Here is a 16,190-nt window from a genome sequence, read left to right on the forward strand (position 1 = left end):
CTTCTTGCCCGAGCCAGAGGGGTCAGGGATGCGGTCGGGCTTGATGCCCTTCAGGATGCAGATGGCCTCCATCACCAATTTGACGCCTGCTGGAGGGCTTTTCATTGACTTCACCACCGTGATGTCCTGGGCAAAGACAACCATTTTAAGGAGTTCAGAGGTTAAAAAATGGAAATTAGGCTGGAAGTGCACTGTGACTTTTCTAAGATTGTGTGACAGAGTAACTTGATTGAGGTCAAAAGCTGGCTTCCCGAGCTACGCTCCTGTGATTCCACATTAGTTTGAATAACTGCGGGTGAACAGCCTTGTTCTTGCAAGACTGTCAAAGACTATTGGGAAGCACCCAATTTCACAAAACACTCCACATTTAAAAAGTATCACCAAAATTGTGATATGTAGGCCTCTTTGTCCTAATAGAGACCGTACACTGTGCACGTGTATATGGTATCCTATGGTTAAGACACAGCTGTCTGTCTTAGAGGTACTACTAATGACTAATTGTGTTGTCATAGGAATAGGCAGTTCTGTACAGTCTATTGTCCTCTTGCTCCATCTAAAGTTGTACAACCAAAACTCTGCGGTGAGAGTGTGTAGAAACCTTTACGCTTTAATCAAAAAAGAAAAAAGACAACGTGTTGTGGGACACTGTGCTATGTGGAAGGTACATTAGACTCCACCCTGTGCTTGTGCTGTAACAGACGCGTTAGACTATTAGACTAGGCCGAGGCAGGTGACAGTACCTGTTGGGTAAGGGTGTCCAGAGCAGCCAGGGCAGACTCCAGAATGGGCAAAGCCACTGCCAGATCTGCATCACACTCGTCCTTTATGGCCTTGGCCGCCATGGCCTGCTCGTTGGCCACGGCTTCGTCTTCCCGTACCACTTTCTCCGTCTTTGCCACCTCCACCGACTCCCGCTCTATGACCACCATCATCTCGTCCACTTCCTTACTGGCCACGCGCAGCTGTGGCTGAAGCTCCTCCAGCTCCACCTGCATGGTGGCCACCTGGGAGGCAGCCGATTCCAGCTTCTCAAGACCGACCTCGTACCGACGCTTTAGCTTCATCACCTCACTGAGAGGGAAGATTCAGACACCAATGTGTTTATTAACTAACATTTTCATCATCAAATACGGAATTTATATTGTTTAATACTTCTAGTTGAAAAGAAAGGGGAAAATGAATGTACAGCCTTATTGTGATCTCTGTTTATGAGGTAATAGGATCCGACTGATGCACTTATTGTAAGTCGCTTTGGCTAAAAGCGCCTGCTAAACACCAAATTGTAAATTGTAAACTGAAATATTTAAACTTAACTACCCTTAGTATGTTCTATACATAGAACTATTATTAATAGAACATGTATAAGTATTATACATGTATCTACAGTGAGATTTTGGCTTACAATACTCAGAGATTGAAACATGGGATCTCTATACACCTGAGCTGGCAATTGCATAACACAAACTAATCATTCTTGCTGACACAGGTCACAGTTCCGCCAGCCACAGGCCTCTGAACAGCTAAGCCAAAGCCAAAACAGAGCTCCTTACGCTCTCCTCCGCTCCAAGAGGGCTTTGAAGGTGGAGATGAGCTCCAGGTAGGAGGTGGGTGTGACATAGTTGTATCTCTGCAGCTCGGCCTGGAAGCGCGCCGACAGCTCGATGGTGGACGTGTGAAAGCTTTTGCACATGGTGATGCAGCCGGTGCGGGCGTCGTCCGTCATCTCGATGTCCTCTAGGAACCGGGAAGCCACAGCCTGGAGGGCATCTTCTGGCCAACTCTGTAACAAACAGAGACGTGTTGATATTACAATAATTACAATAATCCAGTCACAACTTGAGATCACTGCCCTTTGGAGTGTTGTTGACTTACATAAGCCCTGAAACCAGTAAACCTAATAAGAGATGACTGAGACTTGACTTTCTTATTCTTGTCATTTAGCGAAGAGCATTGGGCGTGTTTGAGGACACTGACCTGGAACCAGTCGATGGTGCAACAGTTGATAAGGGCTGGGAAGCGCCTCAGACGATTTCTGAAGGTGTCACCGATGGGACTCATGGCCAGCACCACATGCAGCTGGCTACGGCAACGCTCCAGAAACATATTGAAGAGAGCCAGGGGACTGCCGTCGGTCTGTTTGTCCCGTTCGCGCTGGCGGTCCAGCACACGCATGCGCTCGATGATCTCCTGCTTCTCGTCCACCGCGAAAAGGTTGGGCACCTCGCCAGTGTTCAGCAGGTTGCTGACGTCCTCCAGGAAAGACTCCAGCTTGATCTGGGTGTCTGTGAAGAGGAAGACTCCGTGTGTCTCGCCCGAAGTGGACTTGCGCATGATTAGCTTCAGGTCGTCACGCCACTCCGTCATGCCGTAGCTCTTGGAGATCTCCACTTGGAAGAGCTCTGTTTCAGCCATGTGGGCCGCCAGGCGGGTGAGGGACTGGCGCCCGCTGCCCCCGACGCCAACCAGGAGAGCGTGACCACGGGGTTGCTTGAGCACTCGTGAGATGCGACAAACATGCTCGATGGCGAAGCGGAACAGCACCAGGTTCATGGGCGCTTTGCTGATGTTATTGAATTCCTCCAGGTGGGATTCTACCACCTGTCTGAGTTGATCGAGATCACCCACCTCGCGGTAGTTGCGGTCCTCCCCTTTAGGGTCGTGGAAATCACAGAACATGAGGCTGCGTAGGTCGTCCTCAGTCACACAGCCATCACTGTCGCTGTCCAGATGTTGAAAGAGTTGATGGAAGTTCTCTTTCAAATGAGACTGTGAAGCCTCTTGCAGGAAGCCCACCAACCAAGTGCGGTCAGACTGGTGGACCAAACGGTCGTAATAAACCCTTTGGACCTGTGGATTAGAGCGACACAAGGTTTGACAAGGAGATACAATAATGCAATAAGGCTGGCTGCAAATTTGGGGGTTGCACATGTCTATTAACAAACTCCCCAGAAATGCTGGCATTTCTTCACCTGCAGTAAACAATATGAGATGACTGATTACCTCATGCACCCAGAGGCGTTTGATAGCTTTAGGGTCATCAGCTGTCTCAGGTCGAGACAGACAGATACCCTGGATAACACGAGAGAAATCACGCAGGTTGAAGAGGTAGTGGGACTTGGCTGGGGTGGGCAGCAGGTTTTTGGTGGCCTCCTGGTACACCGACATAGTGGCACTAATGATCTGGGGGGTGAGGCTAGCAAACGGCTTGGGAAATGGAAACCTTAGGACAAATGAAAATGATGACACTTTATTATACATTTTCAGATATTGAACCATGGTTGGGAAAATTGTGAGTACATCTTTCAAAAATCATTTTTAAACTCTAGATGTGGGACAGCTGACAGGTCTTGGCACTTGAGTAAAAGTCTTAAGTAAAGCTCCAAGTAAAATATCTGAAGGGAAGCGGAGAATGTCATAAGTCAGTAGTTATTTGATGAACTTGATAACATTCCTGATGGAAAAACTCAGCCAGTCGTTGTGCTACAGAAGACAAACAAACTCCTGAACAAAGAACAAAGCAAACAAAGAAATCCTAAAACTGCACAGACATCAGCATTAACATTAAAATACAGTCTGGGGAAGATCATTCACATGTTATGATGGGCTTGTTGCGATGATCTTTTGTAGCCAACAGCGTAGCTCCAATGGGTATTTTTTAAACGATCTTCATTTATAAATTTTAGGTTTAACACGTTGCCAGCGATGCTTTGCTTTTCAGTAAAACTTGATCTTATGGCAGTTTTAGAGGTTAAATTCAATTTTGTTTAGAGTAATTGAGTGGCTTCCATAATCGATGCATGACTTTGGTGATTTTCCGCTCTGCAAGTGGTCAACTCTGTGGCTCACACTGATGGATATGGACAGCCTGTAAATTCATGCCACCTCCACCAATCACAATATCTGGCACCGAGCGTTTCAGAAACCCTGCGGTAAAAATCTCGGAGGCGTTCTAGTGATGGGTACAATTAGACCACAGCCATTCATGAACATGTCACCTTATGGTGAGGTGCCAGTCCAGAATCCTGGAGAAAATGGTGAACATCGTCTTCTCGTCGAACTCGTTGATGGTCACCGTGTTGAAATGACGAAGGAAACGAGGTGTCAGTGGATTCCTCCCTCCACCTGGGAACGTCACAGGACCAGACACAGGTAGAGAGAGAGACAGATTAAGAGACAACAGGGAGAAGATAGAGCCCATTAAGAAACAGATATGAAACATTAGTGTACTTCAGTGTCCTTAAGGACTGATCATGGGTAATGTGATCATTTAGGCCATTCATTGTGAGATGAAGTATATACTGTCCTACTATACACTATAAGCATCACAACCACAGTGTGCACTATAATCATATCATAGTACTATAGTAGCAATCATAGTACTATAACCACGGTGACACTGGACTGAGCGTGAGACCGACCTGGGGGTCCCATGGCACACATGATTTGGATGTCCACCAGGTTGATCATGGAGCAGTCCTTCATGTCGTACCAGTTCCAGTGGTCAAGCCACTGCCTCAACAGCTCCACAGGGGGCTGTGCCCCATACGTTTCCCGGGCCGGCATGTTCACGTCATCCACAAACACCACCTAAGCACCACATAAAGTCTGGCCTTAAAATATTTTCAATCTGAACGCACTAAAGAAAAAAAAAAGTTTCATCTAAGCCTATGGATTGAGCGCTGGAGTGCAGAATTTGACAAGACGGCAAATGATTTTTTTTCCCTTTAATTACCTCTTAATTAGTTCTTAAACTTTTTAATACCTATAAATTCACACTTTTGATTTGGACTAATTAATTCCCTCAGTTCCTTAATATTTATCATAAGTCTTTGCGACACCATACACATGGCAACGCACTTGATATGTTTGAGAGACTGTACATTAGTGCTGAAACAGATACGAATTCTCCGCTTTCAATAAGGCTACATACTGTTTTCTTGCCAAGAGGTGGCCCAAACACTCCTTTGCGCCTTTTGTCCAGCTTGGACATGATGATGTTCTGGGTCTGAGCTGCTGTCGTCTGGGCAGAGAAGTTAATAAGGAGAGGTGTGTACACATCTTTCTTCAGCCGGTTCAACAAGAAGTCCTGTAGAGAATTAGAGAGAGAGAGAGAGAGAGAGAGAGAGAGGTGCCATCAGATGTCATAAGACACTGATAGAACTGTGTTCCACTGGGTCTTTTCTCTGCCGCAGTCAACAAATTAGACTGGACGGGTAGCACTGTGTTACCTGCCAGAGACAACGCCACTGAGAGCTAAGCCAATATACACATCATATTCTCTCTGCTCTAAGTCCAGCTAATATAATCTTCATCCAAACCATGAAGGAGTCAGTCATTCAGAGTTAGCTGTTTAAGCAGAGAAAGCTGAAGAAAAGTCTAGAAAGGGCCATGGAGGTGGATGTTTAAGATAAGCCCATTGTTATAACCGGGGGAATGATCTTAAGGTTCACTGGACTATTGCTTTGATGGGAACTCTTAAAATTACATTAATCCAAAAGATGTGGACACTTTGCTGAAACCTTTAAAAAGGAGACAGAGTAAGGTTAAGTATGCTGTGAACTACAGGCTCAAACTCCATTCAGCACCAAGAAAAATTCCTCAGAAATAAGTTACCAAAGGCCTCAACAGACTGAATTATGATGTGCAGAATTTACAGGCAAAAACAAAGGTCGACAGCACTACAAGTCGCTGCATAAGGGCTTTTTTTTTCCTTTTCATGTTTTAGAGAGAAAATCTTGCTGGGTGCACAAAATCCTTTTGGTAGCACCGTTAGAAGACTGTCAGACGTTCAGAGCCAGTGTCAGAGACACTTTCTTGAGTAATTTGCACCTTCAGGACATTATGGTGTTTGAGGTGAAGCCTAAAAGGTCTTCTCTTCTCTTTCCCCCTCTCTCTTTACACACCAATGTAATGTTGCTTGCATACTTTTTCAAAAAGGTTTTGTCTGGATGATTGTGTGACAAACCCTGATGAACAACATGAAAAAAAACTGCACAGTCATGTCACGGCTGAAGAAAATTACACATACCCCGGGACAAAGTTTATTAGGAAGCAGGGACAAACGTGAAAAAATTAAAAAAGATGCTTCAAAATCATAATGTAATTGCAAGCTTATGTTAATGGCTAACATTAAAAACTACTGATATATCTCTGTTGCTTAAAGCAATAAAAAAAAAACTTGACAGTATTACATTTTGCTTTAAAAATTCATACATTTCTAAACTTCAACCCTCTTAGGTTTGTCGTGCCCTAAAAAAAGGCATTAGGCATGTAGGAGTCTAATCTGCTGTGTTGTGAGAGTGGGGTCTAACATGGGGAAATGTGTGTGTGTGTGTGTGTTATGCTATGTTTCTGTACAAATATGAGCATAATGAGGCAGCTAACAGATGACGCTGTTAGAATGATGGATTTGCAACCTACTCTGGTGACTAATCCATCCCCAGAGATGAATACTGGAGCACAACTTCTTCACTCCTCCTTATTTTGCTAGGCAGAAGTTTGTAGAGGAACTGCAGGAGTTTGGGCACAGCTTGCCAGCATCTGGCTCTGACTGCTGGTTTGTTTATTGCAGCCAGTGGAGGCATCCCACTGTTGCTCAGCAACAGCCTTCCCCACTCCACTCCCTGCCTGGGCTAGAACACCTGGTGCTGAGCCTCACCTGGGCATGACGAGCGGAGGAAAACTACTTGGGGTAGCCAACCGAGAGGCAGCGGGATGCCCCTAACCGCTCCCCACAAAATGGATAGCCCCTAAACCATGCCAAATGTTTTCTCAGTGAACAGGGGAAGGAAAAGGCTTGTGGGCTATGAGCTCTGTCAGTGCTTGCGCCAGACTCATGTTTTAATACATGTTTAATGTTTTAAGGCAGATTGGTCAAGCCCGAGCTGAATTCATGAAGAGTTGACATATAGCACAGACGGCCACAGAGCTTTCATCATGCTGCCTACAGATGGACAGTTGAGTGGTTGATTGACAGGCTAAGCACATAAACATATACTTACTATGATGTATACGCTCTTGCCAGTGCCTGTGGGCCCAACGAAGATAGTGGGTTTCTGATGGGTGATGAGCAGCTCCATCAGGGCCGTGTAGCGCACTGTGTTCTCTGTGGGGACAATGATCTCATTGAACTGCATGTCTTTGGAGATGGGAGGTGCCGTCTTCAGCTCATCCGCCCACAGCTCCCACCTCCCAGGGCCCTGGGATGGAGAAAAAAATGGACAAAATCGGTGATCTGGAAACTCTAATCAGGATGCCATAACAGGTTCACAGTCTTTCACAATCCTACTGACAGCTCTGAAAGACTCATCATTACAGTTCTCATTTGGTTTTGGAGGAACAAAAGACTTATCACCACAATACCACACTCACCTCACATCTCTTCATCTTAATGGGAACATGACAGAGGAAGTTATGGAGGAAATGACCTCGACCGTGACTTTGTACTCTTTTCGGGAACAGGTCACGTATAATAAAGGAGGCGGTGTCAAAACTCCCCCTGTGGAGTGTCAATCTCGAGGAGGCCCAGATTTAGTTGAGAAAGCTGCTCACCTCTTTGATGAAGCGGTAGCCGTACAGTGTGCCCTCTGTGGGCAGGGGCACGGTCAGCGGCTTGGAGGGGGGCTCCACGTGGTCCAGGATGTCGTGTTTTGCCCGCGTCTCTTCGCTGAGAGCACCCGCCAGCAATTCTCGCACCAGTCCGTCAAATTTCACCCTGCCAGACTCCAGACAGCTGGCTCCCACAGACCACACCAGAGAAAACACGAAGATGCCCTGCACGAGGGAAGGGCACAAAGCAGCCGCTCAGTTTCGGTTTCCATTAAACAACGACAAAATGATGAGAAAATAACACCGTTAACACGTTAATAAGGTGACGTGTTTGGGAACCATAAATGGCTGTAAAAGTATAGAGGGCCAGACCACAACTCTGCAGCCCAGCCTGTGATGCACCTTTCAAGCAACTTCCGTCTCTTGGAATGCTACAGTAACAGTCGACGAAAACAGTCAGGAATTACAGTCGCCTCTCAGTCTTTAGTTAAACCTCCTGAAAAAGCCATCTTAGCATGAACAGTGACACCCGAGAGAAAGCAAAGATCACCCTATTCCAATCAGACACAATCTGTAAGGTAAATATCAATATTTAACAAGCTGGGTCCCTAAATCAGCATACGGCGTGGATGACCTCGCTTTGCTCCTAACTCGATCAATTATTCATGACCGTTTTTACAGAAAGGTCAGCCGGAGGGTTCCACGGATCAAATTCTCAGAAAATGACAAGTCGATAGAAACGTCGCGATCATCGATTCAGGAAAGAAAATGACGTGTGCTTCCCTGGCTGTGTAAACAGAATAAGGTTGTGTTGTCAGTAAAGACTTCGTACTGGGCTGGCCCAGCATGACAGACAATAAATGAAAGTGTGTGTGTGTGATCCTGCAGGGGTGATGCCGGTCCTTTCAGAGACATTGATTCGGGTTCACACACTGATCACTGGGCTTAATCCACTGAGGCCACGTCTGCCGTAGCCAATCAGAGACCGAGATCGTTGCCCTTTTTACAGGAGAATCGTACGCAATCGTATCAAAACAAATTCAGAAACAGCTTCTTTAAAGCAATTAAAATTCTCATGGCAAAAGCAGAACTACATGGTATACCTAATAATACAAGGCAGACATGAGTAAACGGCCAAACACAGTAATTATTACTGCTCCACTCATCATAGCGCAAACACATCATGGATGTGTATAAAAACGTGACGCACCACGGATAAACAAGATTAAGGCCTCGGGGCATGACGTTACTAGGAGTTTTGTACACATATATGAACACATAGAAAAACAGTTTAGTAAAATATCAGTAACCATACTCATACATGGTAGGTGTTCTCCAGTATCAACATTCTTATTTTAAAACACTATGTGGAATGAAGCAGCCACCTTTCATTAACGGCACAGAGGATTTCACTGCATTTATGTCAAGTGGTTGATTTCATTTTAAATAGCTAGTGCAGGAGTAGCCGATATCTCAACAGTGCTGCCTTGAGATGTTACACTGCCTGTTTATAACAATGTAATTACAGCCCTATTAACACTGTCATAGCTGTTACTCAGGCGCAAACTCAGGTCAGAGTAAACACTAGTCTGAATAGTGAGGGAGGGTGCTGTAATCAATTCAAGTGATTTACAAGAGCGCAACAGTTTAGTGTGAAAAGTGTATTTATGAACAAGCACCGTGCAAGTGTCTGAAACAGAGTTTGATCTGAGGGTTTATCATGCTCACCTCCAGCCAGGAGCAGATGTCACGCTCATTCATCCCCTTTATCCGGGGTTCATCTCTGAATTCATCCATCATACAGTCCATGAGGTTCATCAGAGAGTGCACCAGGTTCGTGTCTGACGTCGGTGACAGCTCCTGCGTGCGTTAACAGCAGGACATGATTGCTCAGCTATGCTCACATGTTCTCACACACGCATTTACGTCTCTGAGGATGCGAGTGCTAAATGTTTCCTCTCTATGCAACGTCATGTAGGACTTGTCTTCACTGTTGCAACAGCCTGTCCCATGTTCCTCCGATATATCATGCAAAAATAGCATACAAGTGTATTTGTACATCATTAATTAAAAGAATCCAAAAAAAAAAGGGAAGTTAAGCACTTGGAATGGTGGAGAGGAAAATCCCCTTCCTTAGGTTTTGATTTGAATGCATGGGCCCAAGACCTCTTCTGTTTTGAGAGCAATTACACGTAATTACTAGAGTGGGCAAAGAGTCCTATTCTGTCCTGACTCTCTGAGTGCAATTATTCTATATTGTTCTTCCTGCCAGACAAAACTGCCCAGCAGCCACACACACACACACACACACACACACACACACACACACACATACACACACACAGAGTTCACAGAGACTCTACAACTAAATGTTTTAATTGTCAGGATGATCAAAAAGCCTTAGACCGTATATTTATAAATCCTAAGGCTTTGTGAAGAATGTGTCTTTTTTTTTTTTTCCTTAATCAATATCGTAATCACGTGATCAATACCTTGGCTCCTCTGCGGATGAGCTGCAGGCACGCTGGTAGCATGCGGTCAAAGAGAGCGGTGATGAGATCTTTGTGCATCGAGTTCACGGTGGAGGGCAGGGTGTTGAGCCAAGACAACATGAGAGGCCTCCAGCCAAGCATATGGGGCTCCATATAGATCATGCCACAGCGAGACACCTGTCAAACATCACACACAAGTCATTCATTTTCTACCTCCTCTGAGGGGCTCCACCATGGAAAAGTCTGTAGAGTCCAGGAGTCACGTAGTCATCCCGATATGAAAACCATCCTGCACTGCTTAACCAGACAGCAGCACTGCTGCTTACAGGCTAAATATTAAAAGATATTAACCGGATGTGAATTGATAAAAGGCAGGACATCTAAAAATCATGTCGAAAGAACTTCAAAAAAAAAAAAAATCCATACACAAATGAGCATGAGCACACACAAAAACAGCGCAGTAACGCCCGACCTTATTTTCAACATAAACGGCTTTCATAGCGAGACAGCGTGTTCCTTTTAGCGCAGCTGGAAAAACTGCAGATGCGGGGGGAAAAAAGGCTACTACTGATCAAGGGAAGGGGTTTTGATGTCCTTGTTTTGATGAATAGTGCATCGCACTGGACCGAAATAGAGCCAAGCACGGGTACTGGCCGCACCTGTGGCGAATGACCTGTAATACAAGAGGTGTGGAGAGACGAGGGAAAGGGGGCTGACGCACAGGTGTGAGGAGCCAGGGGTCATTCGGGGAGACCGAGACCTTAAAGCGTGTCTGCTCTCTTATTAGCTCAGCTCTCAAAGACCTTTAGTCTCATTAGCCAGCTAGACTCCCATAAGAGTCTCCCCTCTCAAAGAGAATGATACAGAATGAGGAAGGAAGAGAGAGAAAGAGGGAGAGAGAGAGAGTGAGAGTGAGAGTGAGAGATGGAGAGAGATGGAGCTCTGAAGGAGGGAGCTGCACTGATAATAATGCTGTGATGAAAAAAAAAAAAAACGAAGGAATGAGAGAGGGAGTGAACACATTTTGTGCCTTTGTCAGTGAAAACAGAAGGGTAGAGAGAGAGAGAGAAAGAAGCATGGTGCATGAGAGAGAGAGAGAGAGAGAGAGAGAGAGAGAGAGAGAGAGAGAGAGAGAGAGAGAGAGAGAGAGAGAGAGAGAGAGAGAGAGAGAGAGAACTGAAAAGACAGAGCAGAGCAAAAGTATATTCTTTGTGTGTGACAACCAAAGCCTGTTCTTTGCATCACACCATCAGGGAGTTCATGGCTTATCTGATCTCTCTCCTATCTTCTCTTTCCAGAGGCAGGGTGCACACACACACACACACAAACACCCCCCCCAACTCTATCTAATCAATGACGTCTTTGATCGGGTCTGGTGACCATCCTCGTGTGATGCCCAACACAAGGGGCAGCCGCACTTGTCTGAAGCTGCTCTCTCTCTCTGAACCAAGCAGACATTTACACTTGTATTTCCAACCCCCTCAAAAAAGTTAAAAACAGAACAAAACAAACCAAAACAAAAAAAAAAACAGCTTACCTAATCTTCACGGCCCTACTCTGAATCCCAGAGTTCTGCCTAAGTTCAGATCAAATGAGAGCCAAGTTCAGATCAAATGAGAGCCAAGTTCAGATCAAATGAAAGCCAAGTTGGTAACTTTTCAGGGCTGACTTTTCTTTTTCTGTCTGTGTGTCACAAAGGGACGCGCTAGGCCCACTTGTCACAGGATACAGAGGACATGTAAGATAATGATGAGAGACCTACAGATCTCTTTTTTTTTTTTTGCGGAAAGCACTCCTGTTGGGTTTTGTGAAAGCACAACTCCAGCTATAAGGCATCGTTGGAGCCTGCCACATTTGTGAGAACGGGAGAGGGTGGCGTGGGTGAGACGCATTGTGTTGGTGCTGTCTCACTAAGAGGATTGGCACAGGCTCCTTTCAAAAGCTCTGTTTTTTTTTTTTCTTTGAAAGAACAGAGAGGTTAGCTGTAAGGGGCTCCTACATGACTCCAAAAGGATGTTAATCCTATTAGTTGACTAATTTGTTTTTCTTTCACCAACGAATCAAAAAGATTGGAATTTTTAATTTAACTCAGCTTCATATAATCTTAATTACAACACTCTGGGCGGGGGAAAAATAGCCGCAGACTTGGCAACGGCTCATTCGAAAGTTACGGTTTGTGTACTTTTTTTAAAGGTCTTCTGTGAATTATTCCCACATAAGTCCACACAAATCAATTGGTAAATTTCCACTTGGTCCCTTTTAAGCAGTATATTTCTGTATTTGACAAAAACGGCATCCTCCACGGTTGTTTTATTGGACCGAATATCGAACGCTGTTGAAGACGTTCGTTAGCGGTGCCCGCGAGAGCCGTAATTTGAAAAGGCAGGGCTGACTCACCGTGGCAGGTGAGGCCACCTCCAGATCCATGGGTTCAAAGATGAGACTCATCTGGGGGGACATCTGGATGATCTCCCCGCTCATTAAACACAGCTTCTTGTTATCATCCAGAACCGTGTTCATGTTCTCGATCCATACCGCATCCACCGGACCGTCAAAAATAAGCCATTTCCTGTCTGGGCTCTGTGTGAGAAAAAGAGCAAACATAAAAAAATTCGGTCTGTTTTTAATTCTGCCCTAATTTGAGTAAACGCAGCTTAGCGTACCTGAGTTGGTTTAATGGCTTTATTTCCACTTGGCTTTTTCCGTTAAAAACTAACTCTCTGAACAAAAACTAGATAGCTTTTGTTCTGTAAATCTCATGTTTAGCCTAGACAGAGTGTATTTCAAACTGTCTTGGCTCACTTTGATAATACATTTGAAAACAACAGAAATAATTGTAAAACCTGATACAGTGTCAAGTTTTCTCACTAAAGTTGAATTGATTTCATAAAATATCTGCTTTGCCTGGAGCAATACTGTGACAAATGGAAGTATAACTGACACAGAAATTCTGATGGATAAATCACCTGAAAAACAGCAATAGATCTTTTCTTTCTTTCTTTTTTTTCTTCTTCGTTCCAATTATGGCACAAATATTGGAAGATCTGTCTTTTTTAATTATTATTATTTGTTGTCGCTCAAATGCTGTGTCGGATAAAAGATTAGCTGTTCTCCCGTCGCCATGCCAACAGAACGCCTGGAGAGATGAGTACGGCTTCAAACTCTTAATCCCATGAGAATGTGGGTACGCTGATCTTTGAAAACACACGTCCTTAACAGAAGACATCGATTCAAACCGGTTGCTATGGAGACAACAGTATCTGCGTTTTATCTCGGAGACTGCCGGTGCCGATCTGGATGCCAGCCTTTTGCAGACCGGGCACTAATCTGATGGAACAGCTCGCTCAACTTTGTCTAACTACATGGAGAACATCTTGAGGGTCAAAGTCGGTTTATCGGTGATACGAACGAGTCTGAATTTCTGAACTGAAGTCTAACTGCCTCACTCATACCAGAACACTTCTTACACACACAAAAAAGAAAAAGAAAGAAAAAAAAGATAAGAATGAGACAAATGGAGAGATCCTGGGGATTATACGTGAGGGAGAGTGAGAAAGGATAGACTGTAAAAGAAGGCGAAAGGAAGGTGCCCCAAGAGTGCGCTGATGCATTATTAATATCTGACTGTACCTGAGAGGTAGCAAAGGCCCTGTAGCTGACTGCCAAGATTCCGTCCGACCACTCGTGGGAGACCGGGTCAAACTGCCCGTACAGCTGGCCCATGGTGATGGACTTTGGGTTGATCACCGTGATCTGGACCCTGTTCTCATCCATCAGACCCTGTGTGCCACACAAAGGTGCTGTAGACCGATTCTCTGTTTTCAGCATCACAGTATTAGAAAACATTACTCCCTTACCTTTTCCATACAACAATGTTGTCTTCATTTCATTACACTCACTACTGAGCTGCTTTGTATGATGTATGACATTTACCTTTATCCCTATCCACAGTTTTCTTAAAATCCCATCCCTGGCTAATTTATGTTCTACTCCAATGATGAATATTTCAGAGGGTTTTTTTTTTTTTTCTTTTCGTTTTTTTTTAAGTGGCACAAACAAATAACTTGTGATCTAACGGGAGATGGAGTGCAGAGCAGTAATAAATTGAGCCACGTCAGAGACGTGTAAAGACCTGTGAGGAGAGGGAACTACTGGTGGCTCTCAGTGAGGGATTCATGACTTTCTACACTGTGTAAAAAGAGCATTAATCATATCCATAATAAAGTATGGTTTTCACTGGCATGTTATACTTACACGTGTTCTTAGTGTTTGTTTCTATTTTTAAAACTTTAAAAAAAAAAAAATTTAAAAAAAAAATGTTTTCCCTCTGACATTGGATGTCTCATCTTGTTTTGTGTAGATTATGATGCTTTGAGCATGAAGAGTGGTTAGGAAAATGACTGGCAAATTAAGCAACACAAAAAAGCTGATTATAAAAATCACAGCTGGAATGGAAGGCTGAGAAAGTAACTCGAGCCCATATTTCTCTGAATTCAAACACGTGTAACTGTGCCTAGGACCAAACATAAAGATGTGTGTGTGTGTGCGCGCGCGCGTGCACATCTATACTCACACACACACCACTTTCACAGTCCCGAGTCAACACTGAATCAAAATAAGAAAATAAAGTAAATATATAAATGGAGCTGTAATTATGATGGGCTCTTTTCGGTGAAATAAGTAATGCTTCCACAGATCAGAGAGAGAGACCGAGTCATAGGAGGAGCCCTTTGGAAAGAAGCTGTCAGGTGGCAGGGGAGGGAGGACATGGCCGTCTAGTTTTCCAGGGCAACGATAAACGTGACACCCAATAACAAGATACATGAACCACATTAAACGTGAGGCCAAGACTTAAAAAGAGAAACTGAAGAGCATAACATACAACTCAAACTCACTGATGCTCCACGGGTCAAATTATTTGATTGTTTTCACCATTTCTCATTTATAAATGTGTTTAAAATTTAGTACTAGATGTCGAGTCAGGGTGTGCAGTTCTGATTTTCTCTGTGAAATGTGATGTGAAGTCTCTTCCCTCTGATTTTCACAAAGAGCATCAGTCTTACAAATACATCCCCCGGTTTACAAACCTCTCTGTGTCTGTTACAAATACATCCCCCTGTTTACAAACCTCTCCATGTCTGTTATAAACACATCCCCCTGTTCACAAATACATCCCCCTGTTTACAAACCTCTCCATGTCTGTTATAAACACATCCCCCTGTTCACAAATACATCCCCCTGTTTACAAACCTCTCCATGTCTGTAACAAACACATCCCCCTGTTCACAAATACATCCCCCTGTTTACAAACCTCTCCATGTCTGTTATAAACACATCCCCCTGTTCACAAATACATCCCCCTGTTTACAGACCTCTCCATGTCTGTAACAAACACATCCCCCTGTTCACAAATACATCCCCCTGTTTACAGACCTCTCTGTGTCTGCTGTCAAAGGCACATATACACTTATACACCACACACATGTATGGAGTACTGCTATTTCTGCTGACTACTCAGTATACCCAAGTATAAATACAAAAATGCTGTGCATTCAAATTCAAATGCATTTAAAAGAGCATTCTACCAAAAATGACCAATAGCCTAAATATGGTGATCTCTTTGTGCGTTGGGGCCCAGGGTCGAACCCTTTCAAGATGTGTCAATTTGGACTCATTTATTTAATACAGACTTAGCCAGCTAACAATCTAAGCACTAACCAGTATGTGGTAGTCCTGGAGATCAGTTTAGGATCTTCAGCAGGGGGAGAGCAAAGTGTTAGGAAACAATAAGATACTGAGCTGTGAGCCATAGAAGTACTACAGTCTTCTGATTTAAAAGACCAGATCCAGACATGTCTCTAAAACTGTCATCAGCATTGACAGCTATTGTGAAAAGAGCTGGACAGAATTCATAAACCTGTCAAAGGGAGGTTAAGACAAACTGAACTAGAGTCAATGGCATCTCAGAGCAGAATTATGGTGTTTTCATTTTGCAGGGACTATATTCACCAACATCGTGTGGAGGACGATGATGTCATTATTTGGCCCTGACTAAACAACACAAGCTGAAAGCAAAAAAACAAAAAAACAAAAAGAAAAACCCAAACAAAAACCCACAACCATCAGATAGAAGTGCTGCCACCAAAGTTT

At 44.2% G+C, this 16,190-nt stretch overlaps 1 protein-coding gene across 1 annotated transcript in view; it reads right to left on the reverse strand.

The window, feature by feature from the left end:
• dnah7 (dynein, axonemal, heavy chain 7) overlaps nt 1-16,190 on the reverse strand; it is a 69,671-nt gene that overhangs the window by 29,018 nt on the left and 24,463 nt on the right. The window contains exons 30-43 of the mRNA XM_030786563.1: nt 13,671-13,820; nt 12,438-12,620; nt 10,041-10,217; nt 9,277-9,408; nt 7,552-7,773; nt 7,002-7,199; nt 4,931-5,086; nt 4,419-4,587; nt 3,996-4,122; nt 3,001-3,220; nt 1,975-2,847; nt 1,551-1,780; nt 741-1,071; nt 1-126 (exon numbers count right to left, since the gene is read on the reverse strand). The exon at nt 1-126 is cut by the window's left edge and continues 221 nt beyond it. Of these exons, the coding sequence (XP_030642423.1) occupies nt 1-126; nt 741-1,071; nt 1,551-1,780; nt 1,975-2,847; nt 3,001-3,220; nt 3,996-4,122; nt 4,419-4,587; nt 4,931-5,086; nt 7,002-7,199; nt 7,552-7,773; nt 9,277-9,408; nt 10,041-10,217; nt 12,438-12,620; nt 13,671-13,820 (3,294 nt within the window). The remainder of the gene's footprint in view (nt 127-740; nt 1,072-1,550; nt 1,781-1,974; nt 2,848-3,000; nt 3,221-3,995; nt 4,123-4,418; nt 4,588-4,930; nt 5,087-7,001; nt 7,200-7,551; nt 7,774-9,276; nt 9,409-10,040; nt 10,218-12,437; nt 12,621-13,670; nt 13,821-16,190) is intronic.

The sequence above is a fragment of the Chanos chanos genome, chromosome 10, assembly GCF_902362185.1.
Source record: "Chanos chanos chromosome 10, fChaCha1.1, whole genome shotgun sequence".
NCBI lineage: Eukaryota > Metazoa > Chordata > Actinopteri > Gonorynchiformes > Chanidae > Chanos > Chanos chanos.